At 47.8% G+C, this 19,826-nt stretch overlaps 1 protein-coding gene across 1 annotated transcript; it reads right to left on the bottom strand.

Moving 5' to 3' along the window:
* Positions 1-1,914: 1,914 nt before the first annotated feature.
* MPL (MPL proto-oncogene, thrombopoietin receptor) lies at positions 1,915-14,563 on the bottom strand. Its single transcript, XM_054691199.1, has 12 exons — positions 14,431-14,563; positions 14,149-14,281; positions 13,674-13,852; positions 12,874-13,166; positions 12,316-12,478; positions 11,653-11,779; positions 6,787-6,971; positions 6,486-6,628; positions 4,438-4,597; positions 4,133-4,229; positions 2,194-2,381; positions 1,915-1,991 (listed from the first exon to the last, which is right to left on the bottom strand). The coding sequence occupies exons 1-12, from the start codon at positions 14,561-14,563 to the stop codon at positions 1,915-1,917; spliced, it is 1,878 nt and encodes a 625-aa protein (XP_054547174.1).
* Positions 14,564-19,826: the final 5,263 nt, after the last annotated feature.

The raw sequence follows: 19,826 nt of genomic DNA, 5'->3' as shown, positions 1-19,826 counted from the left end.
GTAACCTTTTTGATGCCTTTTTGATGCCTAACTCTTTTTGATGCCTCGGGGTGGTATCAGTTTCCAGGTGTTGTTAGCCCTGGGGTACTTTTCTTAAATGCTGCCTCATCTTTATAAATATGCCCTTTATTAAACTCTTGTCAAGTTACCCACTTTGAGTGTGCCATCCATTTCTGCAAAGAGAATTGAATGGGTCAAGGGAACCCATACCAGAATGGCATAAGCACATATATTTACTACTGCTATGAATGACTTGGAGGATGAGGGAAGCTGACATGGGGTTACAGTGGCAGAGTACAAAAAGACTCCATTCACTTAGAGATGTTTATTGAAGGCCTACTAGTGCACCAAGCACTACTCTAGGTACTGGCAGGCGTTGGTGGGTGGGTGTGGGGACAAAGAAATTGTAGCCCTTGCCCTCCAGGAACTCACAATCTAGTAGCAGAAAACAGCCTTGTAAACAGTTACTGCATAAGACATTACAGGTCCTGTAGGAGGGGTCTGGGTTGGAGCTAAGAACTTTGGAGTAGCCAGCACAGTGTGAAGACCATGCAAATGGATGGGATTGGAGACTGTTACGAGTGGGCTCTCGCATGGCTGCCGGGGTGCAGCGCTCCCCTCAGTGCTTGTGCTTGCACTGGACATGGAGGCACCAAGCATGCCCTCACCATGCAGAACACTGGTGAGTTCATGGACCTGTACCTGCAGGGGAAATGCTCTGCCAGAAACTACATCAATGGTACCAAGGACCACGTGTCCATTGAGATGAACATGGCAGAAGTTGACAAGGTGACTGGCAGGTTCAAAGGCCAGGTTCAAAGGCCAATTTAAAACTTATACTATCTGTGAGGCCATTGGCAGGCTGAGCCTTTCTCCTTCTGGCCATTCTCTTTCTGGCCAGATGGGCAGCAAAGTGTCTGAGAACTTCTGATAGGGAGAGTCATGGATGTGGAATATTTGTCATAAATGAACAGTAAGAAGCAAAACAAAACAAAAACCAAAAAAACAACAAAAAAGAACTCTTGATGGAGGGATGCAATAATTATGGGGTGGACAGATGCTAGGATAAAATTAGGAAACAGTACTTCAGATACATTAAACACTATGTCCTAGGCACTGTGCTTTACTTAGACTATCTCACTTAATCCTTTTCACAATTGTATGGTGTTCTGTTATTACTCCCACTTTATGCATAAGGAAATTAAGGCTCAAAGGCTCAAAGTTACTTGTTCAAAGTTGCTCATGGAGCAAGAGGGAAAAACAAGAATTGAGCACAGTTCTGACACCACGTTTATACTTTTAACTCACATACTCAGAGAGGTAGGAGCAGAACCAGGAGAGGTGGTGATGTCATACAAACCAAGGTAGGAAAGAATTTAAAGGAGAAATGAACAGTCACCATGACAAATGCCACCAAGAGATAAAAAAAATTGAGGGTTAACAAGATCCAGTTTAACAAGATCTTACTGGGTAAGGCAATTAGGAGGCTTGAGGTGAACCTTACCATGAGCCACATGATAGTAGGGGAACTAATTAGTTTGAAAAACAAATGGGAAATGGGAAGGTAGAGACTTTTTTTTTTGGAAGGAGTTTGGCAATAAAGAGGAGAGAGAAAGAAGGTAAAAGAGGAGCTTAGTCAAATGAATCCTTGCCCAAGCAAAGAAGGACTTGGATGGCTGTCAGCAGCGGGACTGAAAGCTCAGTGTTATGAAGCCCAATTAGTAGAGTACAGAAGTGAGGGAATGGAAATGACGTCTAAGATGCATGTGTTGGGGGGTGGGCTGGGTAGGGAGATTTGGAAGAGAGGACTAGAGGGTTTGGATCTGTCCAGGGTACTGGGGATGAGGAGCCTGCCAACAGCTTAATGGTAAGTAGGAATGGTTGGCAATGTGAGTGGTGCAGTAGGATCCAGACTCAGCCGTGAGTGGGCACACAGTCAGGGACATGGTCCCCAGGCAAGAAGGCTGCACTCCTCGGTAGTCCCTCTGGGCCTGGGAGGAACACAGAGGCAAGGAGGTCTTCTCTCTGGACCTAGGTAGAATTTCAAGGAGGCTGGGTTCCACTTCCTCATAGACATCTGAGACTGCAGCCTTGGGTTGGGAGAGCTGGGGGGAGAGGGGTCTGGGTTAGAGCAGATCCCATGGGAGAGGGACCTCGATTGTGTAGAAAGAAGAGTCTGGTTGGGGTTAGGACTTGGGAAGGTATACTGGTGGGCGAAGATCTTAGAAAAGTTGTGTTGAGGTGGTGAGGATGCAGCTCCAGGCAAGAATGGCAGGGAGGAGAGTGCACTCACGGAGCTAAGGGCTGCAGCATCCCTGAGGTACTGGCCGAGGACCCGGTGCAGGTCTGGAAGTGAAGGCCACAGGGCATGCCTCAGGCTCCTTGGGGAGAAGGAAGAGAAGACCCAGTCAGGGGAGTGACCCAGGAGGGAGGAGTAGAGCACCGGGATGGGGATGGGGAGCGGTAAGGTGGGGAACAGTCATAGAGAAGTAAGAGTGGAGGCAAGGGAATAAAATGAGGTAGGAGAGCATGGGTGAAAAGGAAAGCTTAGGCGGAGGAGGGAAATCAGTGATAGGGAGGTTCAAAATGGGCTGTCCTCAAACATTCCTGCTTCGGGGTCTTTGTATTTTTTGTTCTTCCAGCCTGGAATATTCATTTGTTCCCATGTTTCATTTAGGTTTCTGCTCATTCCTGTATCACCATAGTAGGTGCTCAAGAAATTAGCTACATGAATGAATGATTTAAGAGAATGAATGGGGCTTAATATTGTTACTGAGGAGAGTGGTCTCTCTGGAAAGCATATGGATTAAGGCATGGTGGGGAACCTCCGATTCTTTACTCATATTTCCACATAGAGAGACTTTAGTTAAATGACATTTTGGGTCTCTTCAATGACCTCACGTTTCTCCAGGAAGGAAGGAATGATGCATTTGGTAAATTGGGGGAAAAGGAGCTGAGTATGCTTGGTTCAGCAGCACCACCTCCCATTCCAACATAAGCCACCCCTCCTCCCCCCAACCCCACCAGCTTTTTTGCTGGGTCTGGTTACCGACAAGAGGCTACATTCCAGTCTGCTCATACAGATGAGTGGATTAAAAGTTCAGAGAAGCATGTGTTCAAGGAGAGATGGGAGCTGAATCTTTGAGACTCAAGAGATGTTACCATTGAAGAACTGAGGTGGTGTGGATGCTACTCTTTGTAACTTCCGGAAACATTTCTCCTCAGCCTAGTCTATATAAATATGTATTATTCATTAATCACATTTATTTAAGGGCCTGCTGTTTGTCAGGCACCGTGTTGAGGATTTAAAGGTGACCAAATAAGGTATAGGGAAGACATATATAGAAATAAATGCAGTAAAGAGTTACTGGTATTATGAAGTCTGTACTGGGCATAAAGAGAGCAGCCAGTAGGGGAGGGTTAGGAAACATTCCTAGCAGTTGGTGAAGACAGTTAGTTATTTAAAAATAAATGGGTAGTAGTCACCCAGGGAGGATATTCTTGGCAGCAAGGACATTGTGCAAAGGCACTGAGAAGTAAAACTGCCTGACTTGTGGAAGAAGTCACCAACAGTTTGGCAAGGCAGATGCGCTGCGGTAAAAGCAGACAGGGGCCAGGTCTGACTTGCCATTCTAGAATCTGGACTGTCTTGGGGTTCTAATGAGATGTAAGAAGGGAAATGATAAGTTCATGTGTGCATTTTAGAAAGATTATTCTGGTGGCTGTGTGAGGCTAGATTGGAGAGAGAAGAGGCTGTTTTCTTGAGCCAGGTAGTGTTTGGAGGGCTAGAGAAAGAGGACCATTGTTTGAGCAAGGTTTAGGAGGTGAAATGACTAGATCAGACCAGACTGGCCAAGGGGGTGGAGGGCCTAACCGTTCTGGCTTGGGTGAGGGGTGGAGGGTAACCACCCCTGAGGTGAGGAGCCAGAAGGTGGGGCTGTTTGAGGTGTCCAGAACAGAGGGATGTTAGAGCGTAAGGAGGTGGTGCGACACCCTGGGAGAACATGCAGGCAGCAGCTGGTGGACTTGGGGTTGTCCAGAGAGGAGGTGTCACAGAGACCCCGGGTTACTTGTTTAGAGATCTCTGGTCCACCCCGACCGAGCACCGTCTCCCGCTTGACCGGGACGGTACCTGTAGTGCGCAGGAAACTGCCACCTCAGTAGCAGCAGGCCCAGGAGCGCGCTGAGGCCCAGCACCAGCAGCAGAGCGGTCACTAGGGAGATCCAGGCTACCGAAGCAAAGAAAAGTCAGATCCCCGCCACCAAGGCCAGAGCCCGGCCCTCAAGCCCGCCGGCCCCGCCCGGGCCCCGCCCTCGCCGCCCTGGGGCGCCGCGGAGGTCTGCGCAGCCGCCCTCGGTGCGGTCGGAGCGCCGCCCCCCGCTGCACCCTCCCACCCGCTCCCCGGCAGACCGCCTTGCCCCCGGCCGGGCCCTCACCCGTCTCGGAGGCGGTCTCCACCCTCACTGGGTCGGACCAGGCGCTCCAGGGGCCTTGGTAGGTGGGGCCGTGGAGCCTGGCGCGCAGCTGCAGGTGGTAGCGGGAGCGCGGGCGCAGCTCCAGGCTCTCGCCCTGGGCGCCGAGGGGCGGCTCCAGCACCTGGGGACCGGGGAGCCGGTGGTCGGGCAGGCTCTGGCATCCGGTGGCCCTGCGTCCCGGGCTTCGAGAGCCCAGCATCTGTTTGACTAAAATCCTACTGCTTTGAATTCCCGGTGATTCCTCCGCCCCGCCCTGGCCTCTCCCTACTCTCCACCCCCGCTCACCGCCGCCAGCCCCACGGACCAAACACGCGTCCCAGGCGCTAGCTCGCCAGGAACACCCCGCAGACAGCCTCTCCCTGACCACCACCTCACCCTGCCCGAGAGAAACGCGCCCGACACACTGACACGCAGACCTCATCTGCAGAGATCCACTCCTGACACAGACACACGCGCCACTCCGACAGAGACCCTGGGGCGCACACGCTGGCCAGGAGACATGGAGCCTACAGGAGCGAGCACCAGCACTCCAGGTGGGGCACGAAGACCATGCCACAAACAACACGCATTCAGCAGAGGATGCCAGCTTTATGCTAGGCGCTGGGAGCACAAGGACAGATCAGAGCAGAGGGGATAGGTGTCGTGTGTACGAGGAAGGAGACTATTAATCATTTAGCAAATATTTACAAATGGCTTGTGATATGCCAAGTACTGGTAGAAAAGAGACATGGTCCCTCACATGTCTCTGAGGAAAGCATCCACACAAGTATGATAGGTGATTAGTGCTACAATGACTGCGAATAAGACACAACGGAAGCACAAAGCATTTCACGCTACACAGTTGCTTGGTTGGGCTTACAGGGTGGTTTTGTGTGGATGGGCACGCTGAATGCTGAAAAGGTAGGCAAAGGCAATGGAGTAGGGATTTGTGGGCTGTTAGTGCAATAAACCGAACTTATCTGTTGATAAATAGAGGCAAGAGAAAGAGAAAAAGAAGAAGAGTCAAGGATGATTCCAGGTTTAGGCAACTGGGTAAGTAAGTGGTGGTGCTGTTGTCAGAAACAGGGAACAGAGGAAATGTAAGTTTGAGGAGGAACTACTGGTATGGTTCCTCTCTATGAAGTTCAGCAACAGCCCAAATTTAGTGGTGGTGGTGTCAGAATATGGTTACCTTGGAGAAGAGGCATGAAGAGCTTCCAGGGGACTAGAAATAATCGATATCTTGAACCATTATAGATAATGGTTATATGGTTGTATATTCAGGATTTGTGTGATTTATGTAATTCAATAAAAGTGGAATAAATTTGGGGGGAAAGATGAATTCAGTTTTGAATATGTTGAGTATGACATGGTCGGGGGGGTACTTTTAGGTAGAGCTATCTGTTCAGTTGCTAAATGAGACTAAAGATAGAGGAAGAAACTAACAATTAACTAATATATATTGAGTGTCTTCTAGATGCCTGGCAGTACATTCAATATTTATATATTTAATGTTTACTATAACTCCATAGGGTAGATAGCTTTATTTACATTTCACCAATAAGCAAACTGAGGCTTCAGAAATTTAGATAGTTTGCCTATTGTATATAAATTCCTTTCTCTCTGGGTCCTGGAGTGGTAAGTTTGGGATTGTCAGTATTTAGTTGTTAAAACCAAGTTGTTGAAGAGCTCACTCGGGAAAGTATGTATCTTGAGGAGAAACGTGCCTGAGATTGGACTCTGGGATGCATAACCTAATAAAAAAAGGTGGGAAAGAAGGGTAGAGGTTTCAGTCAAAGTATGAGAATCACAAGAGGCTGATATCCCAAAGACAGAGTGGAGGACATTTTTGGTAGAAATAGTCAACAGTGTCAGATGCCAAAGAGGGATTAAAATACCAGTTGAATCACATAAACCTAGACAAGCCCAGGCATGGATACATGGACACCTTCCTTCCCAATAACAGACATTGTGAAACTCAGGATACCCTGCGTAGTGAGGTCTGTGGACATTTGTTCCTTGACTTGTACCTTCCAGTCATGTTGGCCTTCTCCTGTGTAGCGAAGCTGATAGCAGGTCTCTTGGGGTGCCCAGGATGAGGGGTGCTGCCACTCCAAAGCCAGCTGCCCACTGGAAACCTCCTTCCAGTGCAGGTTGGGAGTGGGGACACGCACTGCAGGAACAATAGGCGATAGCTTAAGCCATTTTATGTACCGGGCACCATGTCACCAGGGCTATAGGTAAGGGGTGTCAGATTCGGGGATCCTGGGCATGGGGTCAGATATGGTAGGGGCAGAAACTGTGTCAGCGGAGAAGGGAAAAAATTCTTACCAGCCTGGTGGATCCAGAAAGGGGAGCCCAGGTAGCTGTGAACAGCACCCTGCAGTGTGGTCACCTCCACCAGGATGTGAATAGCACTGTCATTTTGTGACTTGAAGTGGCAGCGGGAGAACTGGGAGGGCTGTAATCCTGGATTTGTTATCGCCTCCTCTTCACAATTCTGCCAGATGGGGTCCCTAAGAATCGATCCCATAAAGTCATTGAATCAGACTTGCCCCAGAGGCTAGTCCTACATTCCCTATCCCACAGGGGCAACAGCCTGCATGGATTATAATCTAGCTCCTCCCTTTGGTGGACCTTCCGGCTTTGTCTGTCTTCATGCCAAAATGTTTTGTTTTCCAGTTTCCTTTGGTGTCCACCTCCTTCCCCCTAAGGAAATGATACATGAAAGCATGATATATGAAAATGACATGGGCTATAGAGTTAAGGTCTTGGTTTTTTGGCAAATAACTTGATTTATTTCCGCTCCAGTTTCTTCATTTGCTACATGGCTTAATAATACCTACTTCTTGGCATTGTCTCAAACATCAAAGAGCCATCCTTTTTCAGAAGGAAACCATCCTTAGGTTTTTAATCTGTTCTCTTACAACAGGCCTCTTAGTCACCTCTGTGTGCTGTGCTGCTATTAGATTATTACAACAGCTTCCTAACTTGCTTTTTCTGCCTCCACCCCTGCCACTCCCTTCAATTTGTTCTCCATATGGCTACTAGAATTGCTTCCAAAATATTGATCTGATAATGTTCAGCACCTAGGAAAAATCTGTCCATTTATTTTGGTCTTTATCATTGCCACATTAAATTGAACCACCATTATTTTTGCCTGGATTCTTTTTTTTTTTTTAAAGATTTATTTATTTATGCATACAAGAACTAGGGTACAGGCCAGAGGTTCGGGGGGCAAGAGGATTCACCAGAGACAGAGCAGGAAACAGAACAGGCAGATTGACTGAAATACACTGCTGAGAGGAGCAGCGGGTGAGTCAGGGGAGGTCTGCTGTGCCATGTGGGTAGCTCCCTGGCCGGGGATCGAACTCATGCTGCAGTGGCTGCTGACAGCCTCATAGGTTGCATCTCAACCCCTTACACCACCAAGGAGGTCCTGTTTTTGTCTGGGTTAAGGCAAATTTCTAATGTGTGATTCTGCTTCTATTCTTTATAATTTCACAGAGAAACATATCTTTTAAAAGTATAAATCGTATCATGTCATTCTTCTGCTTTAAACCCTTCAGTGACTCCTCATTGCACTGGGAATAAAATCCAAACTCTATTTCAGGCCCTACAGCATCGTTCTTGTCTCCTATGATTCTTGTACCATTTTACTATTCTTTACCTTCTTTCTGTGATACAAATATGTTGAATGCACACTCTTTGCACTTTACCTTTGCCCTAGATTGCTCTCACTCTAGATCTTCACGTATCTCACTCCCCCTTGTCACTCACTTTGGTCTCAGCTTATCTGTCACCTCCTTGGTGAGGCTTTCCCTTCCTGTGCAGTGTGTACATTAGCATCCCTTCTCCCCAGTCTTCCACTTAATCTCTGTCATATAACCTAATTCCTTTATTTCTTTTTTAAAAAAATTTATATTTTTGTGTGTAGAAGAATCCAGGGTGTAGGCCAGAGGTGCAGAGGGTGAGAGGATTCACCAGAGACAGAATGGGGAGCAGAATAGGTAGATCTACTGAAATATACTGTTAAGGAGAGCAGCGGTCGAGACAGGAGAGGTCTGCTGCACCACATGTGCTTTAGCTCCCTGGCCGGGCATAGAACTCTTGCCATAGTGGTGACAGCGTCGAAACTTAACCCCTAGGCCACCAGGGAGACTCCCTCCTTTGTTTCTTTACTTGCTTGACTCTCCTCTCCCTCACTAAAATGTGAGCCCCCCAAATACTGGAAACTTTTCTGTTTTATTTGTCACTCTACCCCCAGTGCCTGATGTATAGTCACCCTCAATTACTATTTTTTTAAGATAGATTTATTTATTTATTTATTTATTTATTTATTTATTTATTTATTTATTTATTTATTTATATAAGCACTGGGTACAGTCAGAAGTGCGAGAGGATGAGAGAATTCACCAGAGCCAGAGCGGGGAGCAGAGCAGGCAGATTGAGGAAGCACACTGCTGAGGGGAGCAGCGGGCGAGGCAGGAGAGGTCTGCGCGCCATGTGGGACCCTCGCCAGCGGCCAGGGATGGAACCAGCACTGCAGAGGCTGCGGGCAGCTTTGCAGCCTAGCGCTTAGCCACTGTGCCACTGGGGAGGCTCCACCCTCAACTATTTTATTGAACAAATGAATCCGGTCTCCTTTCTGATTATAACTCCTAAGCGACTTGCTGTTACTAAAATTGTTAATCCTTTTTTTTGTATTTATGCATTTATTCATTTATTCAACAAATAATTGATACTATGTGCCATTCACTGTGCTAGGCTCTATAAGTACAATCTTCGAGGAGCTCTCATTTCAGTGGAAAGGAGAGAAAAACAAACATGGTACTTTCTGTGATGTGCACAGGCAGGTTGGGAGTATCAAGGAGGATCATCTAACCCAGACGGGGAAGGTTAGGGAACACTCCGTGGTCAAGGCTTAGACTGAGTTTTGGGCTATAAATAGGACAGGCAAAGGGGACAAGCAGGCACCCCAGGCACATGCTTGTGCACAGATAAGAGATATGGTGCTTTGGGGGAAATTCTGAGTGGCACAGAATGCTTCCAGCGTAAAGGGCCTAATGGAATTGTAAGTGTGAGTGGGCAGAGCATGTCATGGATGGCCTTGTGGCCCTTCTAAAAAGCTTGAACTTAGCTTTGTAGTAATTATGGAGACATTTGATGCTATTAAACAGGGGATTGTCATAATTAGCTTTGTATTTAAGGAACATAGCTGTAAGGCTTTTGTAGAAAGAATCTGTGAGGGAGAACTAGAAACAGGGAGATCCTTAGGACACTGTTATGGTTTTCCGTGTGCAAAGGATGAGGCGCTGAACACAGGGTTGTGCTATTGGGGATAGATGGATTCAAGAGCTACTAAAGAGGGGCAAATGATAGGAATAATTCTGATTGGACCATAAGGGTATAGGAACAGCACAAGTCCAGGGTGATTTATATGTTTTGGAAAACTGAATTGACAGTAGGATGGAGGACAACAAGAGGAACAGATTTTGGTAGAGGACATAGTGACTTCAGTTTTGCCACTCTGTAATCTATATGCCACCCCTATACTATGGAAATCTATGCAGTTATTAAAAAGAATAAGTTATGTCTTTTTGTAATGACCTCTAAGACATATTTTTAAGTAAAAAAGTTAACAAATCAAATATATGTGATCTAATTTATGTTACACATTAAATATCATGTATATATATGTAAATGCATAGAACAACTGGAGGGATGCATTAAAACAGTTAATAGTGGTTTTCTATTATTTTGTTTTCTTTTTTTTACCAGTTTTGTTTTCTTTTAACTGAGCACCTATTATGTTCCATGCACGGCGGTAGGTGAGAATACATTGCTGAGTGAAAACAGACACTGATTTTCCCTTGTGGATCACAAATAGTCAAGATCAGCCTCTCTCAACTGGAGTTCCAAGAACTTTATTACCGATGAAGTGATCATATAAAGTATAAGTGTAAAATCATAACTATGGTCATAATCACTAAGGGAGAGGCACATGGTACAGCAAGGCTGTGTAGTAGTGCTGTCGGATCCATTGAGGGTGAGGGGAGGTTTCCCTGAGGAAGTGCCATTTGAGTTGAAATCTGAAGGTTAAATAAAAGTTAAGTAAAGACAGGTGTGCTGAACAAACAGTACGTGCAAAGACCCAGAGGCAGGAGGGAATATAGAGGGAAACAAGGAGGCCAGTCCTGGGACATTCAGAGCAAAAGGCATATAGTATAAGATGAAGCTAAAGGCGTAGGCATGCACTGAGGCTTTTGAACTTTATAAGGCCATGATAGAGTTCTTTTCTTTCTTTTTTTAAAATTTATTTAATTTTTTAAAAAGATTTTATTTATTTATACAAGAACCGGGGTACAGGCCAGAGGCGCGGGAGGGTGAGAGGATTCACCAGAGACAGAGCAGGGAACAGAACAGGCAGACTGACGAAATACACTGCTGAGGGGAGCAGCACTCAAGACAGGCAAGGTCTGGCGCGCCATGTGGGTTTCTCCCTGGCCGGCCGGGATCAAACCCGCATTGCAGAGGCTGCAGACAGCTTCACAGTGCGGCGCTCAACTGCCTGCACTACCAGGGAGGCCCTTAAAAGATTTTAAAAGATCACTCCAGTGCCTATGGTGGAGAATGATCTGGAAGATTCAAGTGTTAGTAAGTTTTCTCAACTAGCCCAAGTAAGAGATGATGATGTCTTGTACTAGGGTTATGGGCGTGACAAACAAAAGTGGAAAGATTCCAGAAATATGTAACAGATAACAGCAAGAAGACTTGGCTACAGGTAGGATATAGGGGTGACAGACCAACGAGGTGTTTAGTGGCAATTCTAGAAGTCCAGACAAAATTTTGATTGGATTTGATGGATAGTGGAAAGTTGCAGTAAATGTTTGAGTTGGGGAAGTTCACACAAAGATTGAGTTTAACAAAGGTCACTCTGTCAGCAGCAAATTAGAGGGGACAAACTTGTCAGGGACAAATTAGAGGGGAATGAGACTGTGGGCTGTTGCACTAGTCCAGGTAATATGATTAAGGCTGAACTAAGCCAAGGCCTTCCCAGTGGAAATAGGGAGGTAGAGAAGAGAAAATACTCATTGGAGGATGAGACCATGGAGGTCATTTAGTTTCGCACAAAACATTTTTCCCTGCAAAATTCTCTCTCCAGTAGTATCAAGCATAGTCATCAGTTTAACTCACCAGTTGGTGGGGCAGCACTGTGCCCTGCTGTGGTAGAAGAAGCCTTGGGAGCCAGCATGGTCCTGTTGCTGCCACTGACAGGTAACATTCTTCAGGTCCAACGTAAAGCATTGGAGTCCAATTTCCACTGAGGTCAAAGAAGGAATTCTCATCAGGACCCACGCTTGTTACTCTACAGGGTATCCACAAGGTCTTTTTTTTTTTTAATGACTGTTCTTCTTCTTTTTTTTTTTTAATACAAGCACTGGGTATAGTCAGAAGCGCGGGAGGGTGAGAGAATTCACCAGAGCCAGAGCGGGAAGCAGAGCAGGCAGAAGGACCGAAGTACACTGCTGAGGGGAGCAGCGGGCGGCAGGAGAGGTCTGTGCGCCATGTGGGACCCTCCTCCGGTGGCCAGGGAGCAGCCGGGAATTGAACCAGTGTTGCAGAGGCTGCGGGCAGCTTCGCAACCCAGCGCTCAACCGCTGCGCCACTGGGGAGGCCCCACAAGATCTTTACACACGACTTGGAACATTTACTCCCCTTCTTTGCTCCCTGAACATAGGTCACTTTGTTTAGTGGCAAGTTTGAGATGATAAGGAAGAAGCTTCCATATGCAGCCCAAACCTCCCTAAAGAGATTATTTCTTTCTCTTCCCATCCCCCCATTCCACTGTTGACTCACCTGCATCCCTAGGCAGGTCCACGGTCACAGGGAGGGACCAGGATCCCCAGGAGCCACGAAGGGAGACCCCATCAGGTTGGCTGCGCAGCTGGAGCCAGTAGGAGTTACCAGGCTGGAGCCCCGAGATGAGGCAGCTTCCACCCTTCATTCTCAGAGATGGAGCCTCGGGAGAAGAATCCCAGCCTCAGAATCTAGCTCTGCCTCTCAGCCAATGGCCTCCATCTCTTTGATTTGAAGCCCCATGGCATGCCTGTGGAGAGTGCTCAGCTCCTCACTGCACAGATGTGCACACAAACTGGGGACCAGGTTAGGTTTCACTGGTGGTCAGAGCTTTTTAGGGAAATTTCCATTAATTTCAAAGCCTGAAACACTTCATTGATATGAATGACTCCATATGGGAACTCCATCAATAGACATGACTGACTCTTGAGGGCCAATCAGAGCTTACACTAACGTCCCAAACCCAACCCATCAGAAATCCCCAAAATATCCCTGTTCTTTCTTGGGGCAAAATTGGGGGTAGGATGTAGGAGGACGAGTGGAAGAAGGCCAGAATACTTCTCTAGTTGGGGAGGTCAGCTCCGGTCCTTCCTTTTGGGGCATCAGGTGCGGAGCACAGGGAGGCTGGTTCAGGGCTGGGTTTGGTCTCCGTGGAGCCGGGCAGCAGGTTTCTGTGGACAGCAGCTGCATGACTGTGGGACTCGTGGAGTTCCCGGGATCCTTGGGGCTGTAGCGCAGTTCGTGCCTCAAGAAATCACTGATTTCAGGTGCTGGGGCCTCCCAGCCGAGCTGAAGTTCCCCTGGCTGGCTCCCACCCATGGCCTTGATGATATTGGGGGGAGCTGGCAGGCCTGAGGGTGGAACAGGGCACATGAGAACTCCGGGTACTGCAGGGCATGGACTGTAGAGAGGGGTCCTGGAGGCTGTCTTGGGGGCGGCTTCTGGGTTCTAAAAGACCATGATGCTCTTGCAGGGTGGGGCAGGACAGGGAGGCTCCTTATCCTGTGACCTCACTGCAGGCTTGTTAGGCCAAGTGCTCCTCAAGAGCAGGGAGCACTTTTTGTATCAGTTTCCTTGTCACCCAGCACAGTGCCTGGTGCCCCACTAGGTGACGAGTAACTATTGAACAGGTGAGCGAATGAACAGACTAATGATGGGAGGAACGGAGTGTCTCTGGTGTGAAATGAAATCTAACTCTGATGGCAAGGCTGCGGGGAATGGTCAAGGGGTCTTGAGGCACTATTGGGGTCTGGCGGAGGATGCCGTGCATGGGGTCCAGAAAGAGCACAGACCAGGGTGATTCTAGGAACTGACCTGGGGGAGCAGATAGACCAGGGCAACAGGAGAAGGGCTCTTACCCACACTGTCCACAAACAGCACCCGCTGGGTCAGAGTCTGGTTCAAAAACACATTCTTCACCCAGAGGTGCAATGGAAAGAAAAGACGTACTTCATCCTGGGCCAGAAGCTGGCACGTGTATCGGATTCCAGAGGGGAGTACACTCTGGGAGCTCAGGGGGCAAGCACGGGGCTTCTCCCTGTGGACACAGGAGATGTCCATCCACCTACATGGCCAGCATGCCCAGGCTGGGCCCAAGCACAACTTCTATGTCCACACTTTTCCTTCTCAGTACCTGGGATAGGTGGGATTAGGACATAAGAAGGGTTTGGGCTGGGCCTACCTATGCCCAAAGCACATCTGTTTGTGAAATGGTCACTGAGGACATGTAGTTGAGTAGTCCTCGGATGGGGCCTGAGGGAGGCGAGCAGAGGGGAGGCAACTGCAGCGAGTACAGGACGGATGCAGGGGAGTGGGGTGCAGTCTAGCACATACCCTGGGTAGGCATACAGCAGCTTGTATGTTCCATTGGGTGCTGCCTCTTCCTCCTCCCAGAAGCAAGTGAGGTCCTCGAATGTTCGAGAGAAACAGTTGAGGGGCTCTGAGTCCAAGGCCAGCAAGGAGGCATCTGAGGAACAACTGGTGAGTGGAGGTGTGGGTCCTCCCAGGCTTGTTTATGGGCAAGTGTAGGGGACCAGTGGGAGCTGCCTACCTTGCACCCCTCCCAGGGCTCCCATTTTCTGGGTCTAGGTGATCTCCACCCTCCATACACCTCACCTTGGCTGGTGACTTGTGCCAGGTTTGGGGGGGCCAGGAGGAGGCAGGAGGTGACCAGGAGGAGGCAGGAGGTGACCACCAAGAGGGCCCAGGAGGGCATCTTCTCCGGCACTGTGTGCCTGCCTTGGCCCATCCTCCCTTCAGGAAGCCGGGCCCCAATCCCCTCCCGGGCCAACCCCTCAGGTTCCTGTCAGATACAGCCCCACGTCCTGTCCTTGTGCCTGCCCCTGCGGGGCCCGTCCAGACCACACTGGGGCCAGGGGCCAGGGGAAGGGGAGTGGGACTGGGCAGGAGGGTAGGAGGAAATTGAGATGACAGGCCTTTTGGAGGGAGGGAGATGGGGTTTCGATTTTTTTGACCAAGGCTCTGTGTGTGTCTATGTTAACTATTATAGATGGGCGAATTAGCAACAAGAACAGCAGCATTTACTGAGCCCTTACCATGTGCTGCCATTTGTTAAGAACTTCACATCTGTTGTCTCAGCTAGTCCTCACAATGGTCTTGTTTTTATTATAAAGATGACGAAACCAAGATGCAGAGAAATTTGCCCAAGATTGCAATACCTACTTGGGGGTAAAGCTCAGGAGGTCAAGCTTCAGAACCAAGTGCGTAACAATGGCACCATGCTAATAGAGGTGCTCTCTGCTGGGGCACAACTGTCACCTCCCAGCCATGACAACATGGCGACTATTTCTACTTTGACAGGTCCTAGGACTCAAGGCACAAATAAACACATCCTTCCTGCAACTGAACATGCCCTCTCTGTTGCAGGCGACCTCCCCAGCTACCTCTAGTCTTCTGCTACTCTAAGCATGGTCTGTAGACCAACAGCAATATTACCTAGGAGCTCCTTAGAAATGCAGAATCTGGCCTTGCCCCAGAGCTACTCAAACAGAACCGGCTCTCTACCAAAATCCCCAGGTGATTTGAATACACATTAAGGTTTGAGAAGCACCAGCTTTCCATGCTTTTATGTGGTTGGCTCAGAGCCAAGGGATGGGTGGTCTCAATTCTTCAGCTCAAGCTCAGCTCCTTCACATTGTAGCAAATAGTGGGCGTGACCCCACTTATCTGAAGCCCTGGTCTCCTGAGCTGTAATGTGGGTGTCTTTTATGCCAGCCCTCTGGAGTTTTGACTCTTGCAGGGTGTTGGGGACAGGGAGGGGAAGAGGGGGAGTGCAGATCAGGTTAACTCCCATGTTTAGCCCCTCCCATTCCAGCTGGGGCTCCCATTGTTGACTCTACAGATGAAGTGTTCTTAGCATCACCTTTGTCTCTTCCTTGGGAATTCATGTTATTGAAGAATTATGGGAGTGTGGGTGAGAGGAAGAGATAGATGGAATCCTTCATGCCTCCCATGGAGTCTCAGCTTCTCTGGCACCATGTCTCTGCAAGTCATCCTGGTTCCTGTCCATTTCTCAGGTGACAAGGATCAAGGATCAACTTCTTCTGTCCAATGGTAATGAATTTGGATGCCTTTGCTGGCCCCCAATCAAGGGTCACCCAGCCTCCTGTCAGGTCAAGTGAGACAGGAAATACACCTTTAATGTTCCTGTGACTTCAGTGTGCTCTATTGTGTTGATGACTTCAAAACAGATATCTGCAGCTGTGACTTAACCCCAAGCTCCAGATTTGGATTTCCAGCTGCCTACTTGGCATCTCCACTTGCATGTCTAGTGGGTATCTTATGCTTAAGATGGTCAAAATAAAACTCTCAACTCTGGTTGTATCCCTAAACCTTCTGTCTTGCCCACCTCTGTAAATGGCACCACCATCTACTCGGTTGACCAAACCCAAACTGTCAGTATTCCTTGATCCTCTCTTATTCTTAGCCTACATTCAATTCACTAGCAAGTCTTTCCAGATATTCTTTCAAAATATGCTCTGAATCACTTCACTTTTTACTACGTCCACTCCTAGCATCCTAGCCCAAGCTTGGGTTATAGCAGCATCTTCCTAAATCTCTCACTTTACTCCTTCAGGCCATCTTCCATGTAATGGGTGAGGTGTTTAAAATGCAAATTGGATTTTTTTTTTCACTCCCCTGCTTAAAAGCCTCTGATGATCTCCAATTACACTTAGAATAAAATCCATATTCCTTCTAATGGCATGCAAGTTTCTGCCAGATCTGGTCCCTGCCTCTTTAAATCTTATCTCCTACACTATCTTTTTTTGCTATAACCTCAACTTGTCTCTTATCTTAATCCTTATCAGGTTCAACCTGTGTCTAAGATATATTCTTTTCCTTCCTTGGATTCCACAGTGTGTCATGGTCTTCTGGTTTTTCCCTATCTCCTGGAACATTCCCACCCAGTTTCTTTCTTTGCTCTCTCTCTTAAGTGTTGCAACTCCCAGGGGTCCTTGTTCCACCCTTTATATTGACCTAATGGCTTCAGTACTACTTATAAATGAGCAACTCCCAGACTTTATCACTCTCTTGACCTTCAAATTCTCAGTTACTTTTTAGACGTCTCCATTTGTTGTTCCACAGGCACTGCAAAGCTCACCAAGGTCCAAATGGAACTACCACTAAGTCCCATGTACCCTCTTGGAGCTTCTCTTGATATATTCTGCCTCCCACCATAGGCTGCCTAGGCATCTAAGCCAGAAACCTGAAAGTTGTCCTCAAATCTTCATTCTCCCTTCACTCCTGCATCAAATCTGACCAAGGCTTTGTGCATTTTAGCAGGAGGCAGTGTAACCGTGGTTAAAAGTCCACAAGATAGGGTACTTCTCTATGACTGTGATAGGGTTGACTGGGGCTGTCTGCTCCTGAGTGGAAGGGGGTCCAGCTTCCTGTTCTTGTCATTTTTCTATTTCTCTTTGCTTCCATACACTTGGAAAGAGGTACCGTACCCCCATCTTTTACTACTTCAGAATATCAAGCAGAAGCTGCAATGGAGCTAGGAAAAAGGAGACCACTTAGGTCTTCCTACTCTTTGGCCAATCCAGTAAGCTCTTTGTAGTCAAATACAGATCAGCAAATTTAGGTGTTTCTGTTGGGACATAAGTTGAAGCCCCGGCCTACCGGCCTACCGTGCAGCTGTTGCTCGAAGAACTCAACGAGTTCCTGGAAGAGGATTGGCTCAGGCAGCAGTGTGCTGACAAATTGTTCTCTGGGTGAGGGAACCCTGTTTTCTAGGATTTGCTGCTTTTTGTGGTGTAAATTCCTTGGCCTTGGTGTAAATTCCTTGTGGTGTAAAGTTTCAAGTGACTAAGATGATTTCACAAAACAGTGATCTGTGCAGAGAGTTGGCTCTTTTGAGCCCATCCCTATGCTCTAGCCCTCCATCTCCCCAAATTTTTTCCAATCATATCCCAGGATAGGCAGCTTTAGGCACTTGGATTCTCTGTCTCCCCACCTCTTTCCCAACATTGCCAAATGTCTCTCTAAAATGGTGGTTCCTTTTAGATCGCTAGCAGCATGTAGAGCATTGTATTTCCCCTACACCTTCGTCGATGTTTTAAGTTTGCCATTCCTATAGCTGACAATGCTTTTTTCTGAAGTTTAGATTGACTTTTATTCTTGCCCTGCTTAAAATCCTTCCATCACTCCACAAGATCCTTGGATCAAGACTCAGCCCCAGATGCTGTCACCCTGGCCTTCAGAACTTGCGTCTTCCTATTCCTGCCATCTCTACCTCAGGATTTTCCCTTCATTATTTCCCAAACCTTTTCCTGCCACGGGGCCTTGTTTCCTTGCTTCCCCAGTCACAGAAACTTGCTGGAACTCACTTTATGTTTCAAACCTTTCCTAAGTCATGACTTCTTGGGAGTCTTTTCTTAAGCCCTAACTATATGAAATTGGGGAAATGCAATTTCACATCCCTTTCAGAGGCCTCATAGCTCTTTTGTGATTACAAACAGCTAGTTGAGCCTTTGGTTATGGCCTTGATAGAAGGAGTCAGAGAACTAAATATGTTGATTAAGAAATTGATGATAATTTTAGAATGGACTGTGGGAACTCCAGAGGAAAAGGAGGGCTAGTAAGTGAAAGACCTAAGCAAAGAAAGCAACCTAAGCAAAGAAAACTTACCCAAGGGGAAGGTGCAGGGGAAAGACTGCTAGAGGATGATTTCAAAACAGCGATGCCTAATACTTAAAGTGTTTTCCCTACTCTGTGAATGCTTAAACTTCCCTATAGCCTCCCCAAACATTCAGCAAAAGTGTTCTATACACAAAACCTTACAGTCATGGCATTTTAGGAAGAAAGGCAACATGGCTACCCCAGAAAGTGGGTAAAATAGTAAGCAAGAATTTAGAGAAAGCAGAAATTCAGACTGAGCAGTGACCGTGGGGACATAGCCCCTTGGGGAGTCCTAGTGAGAACAGGAGGGGCATGGACTTCCCAGAGGATGTGGAATGTGGACTGAGCTATTCTAATTGGGTATAATGGAAAAGGTGACCCCAGAGGGCTGTAATCCTTGAGAACATTTGGGTTCCTATGCAGTCATCCCAGCCCCAGAATTTTGTGCTTCTGTTGGGTTGCTTGTATACATAAACAACCATGCTGCACTTCTGCCGTAGCTAGACAAGATGTGAACTCCATCAAGTCATCTTGGCTCATTCCTCCTGAGTAAGAGTGGGTGCCTTTTCCTCTCCGGTTCCCTGCCCTACTATCGTTCTGCCACTTGCCAGTACCCAGCACTTGCTGTTTGCCAGCATTGTCTCGTGTCATCACACAAAGCGTCTATTAGGTGCCCTTGTCCTTTCTTTACAGAAGAGAAAGTGGAGGCTGAGATAGATTAAATGAATTGTCCAAAATCACTCTGAAGGCAGAACCGAGACTTGTATTCAGGTCTGTTTAACTTTAAAGCTCGTTCTCTTAACCACCACACAGACACCTCTGGCCGGGGCTACTGTTTCCTCCCCTTTATTCATTTATTTAACAGTATGTGTTTGGCGAAGAGCCTGGCATGAGTCTTTCTCAGAGTATGAGGCTGGATTCAAAATAAGCATCAGGAAAGCTTTAACTCAGGTAAGTGGAAATGGACAGTAGGTGTCCAGCAGTGACCCCAAGCAAGAGAGTTTCTGGGGTCCTGGTTAGGTCAGCCCTCTGTCCTTGTAGAGCAGTGGGGCTCTCTCTGAGCCTTGAACCCAAGACCAGCCAAGGAATCATGAAGTCCAGCCCACTCTAGCTGGACTCTGGTTGGCCTGCCCACCCAGGAGAGGGAGAGGGCCAGGGCCCCATGAGATAAGAGGATGCACAGCCCAGGGGAGGAGTCTGAGCTGCCCAGAGGGCCTGCAGGAAATCACCCCTTCCTTGAGGGCCAAGAGGGGAATGACTCAGGGCCCACTTGTGGAAGTTCCGTTTTTTGTGGCCAAGACCAGGACGGCTGCAGAGAGGCCCCTTGGTTAAAGTGCTCAGGTTTGCCTGCCCCTGCTGCTTGCCTCAGA

This window comes from Talpa occidentalis, unplaced genomic scaffold (genome assembly GCF_014898055.3).
Source record: "Talpa occidentalis isolate TD23 unplaced genomic scaffold, MPIMG_talOcc4v2.1 talOcc4.9, whole genome shotgun sequence".
NCBI classification, from domain to species: Eukaryota; Metazoa; Chordata; class Mammalia; order Eulipotyphla; family Talpidae; genus Talpa; species Talpa occidentalis.
Note: the sequence above shows the minus strand (reverse complement) of the source record. Positions and strands in the feature narration are given on the sequence as shown.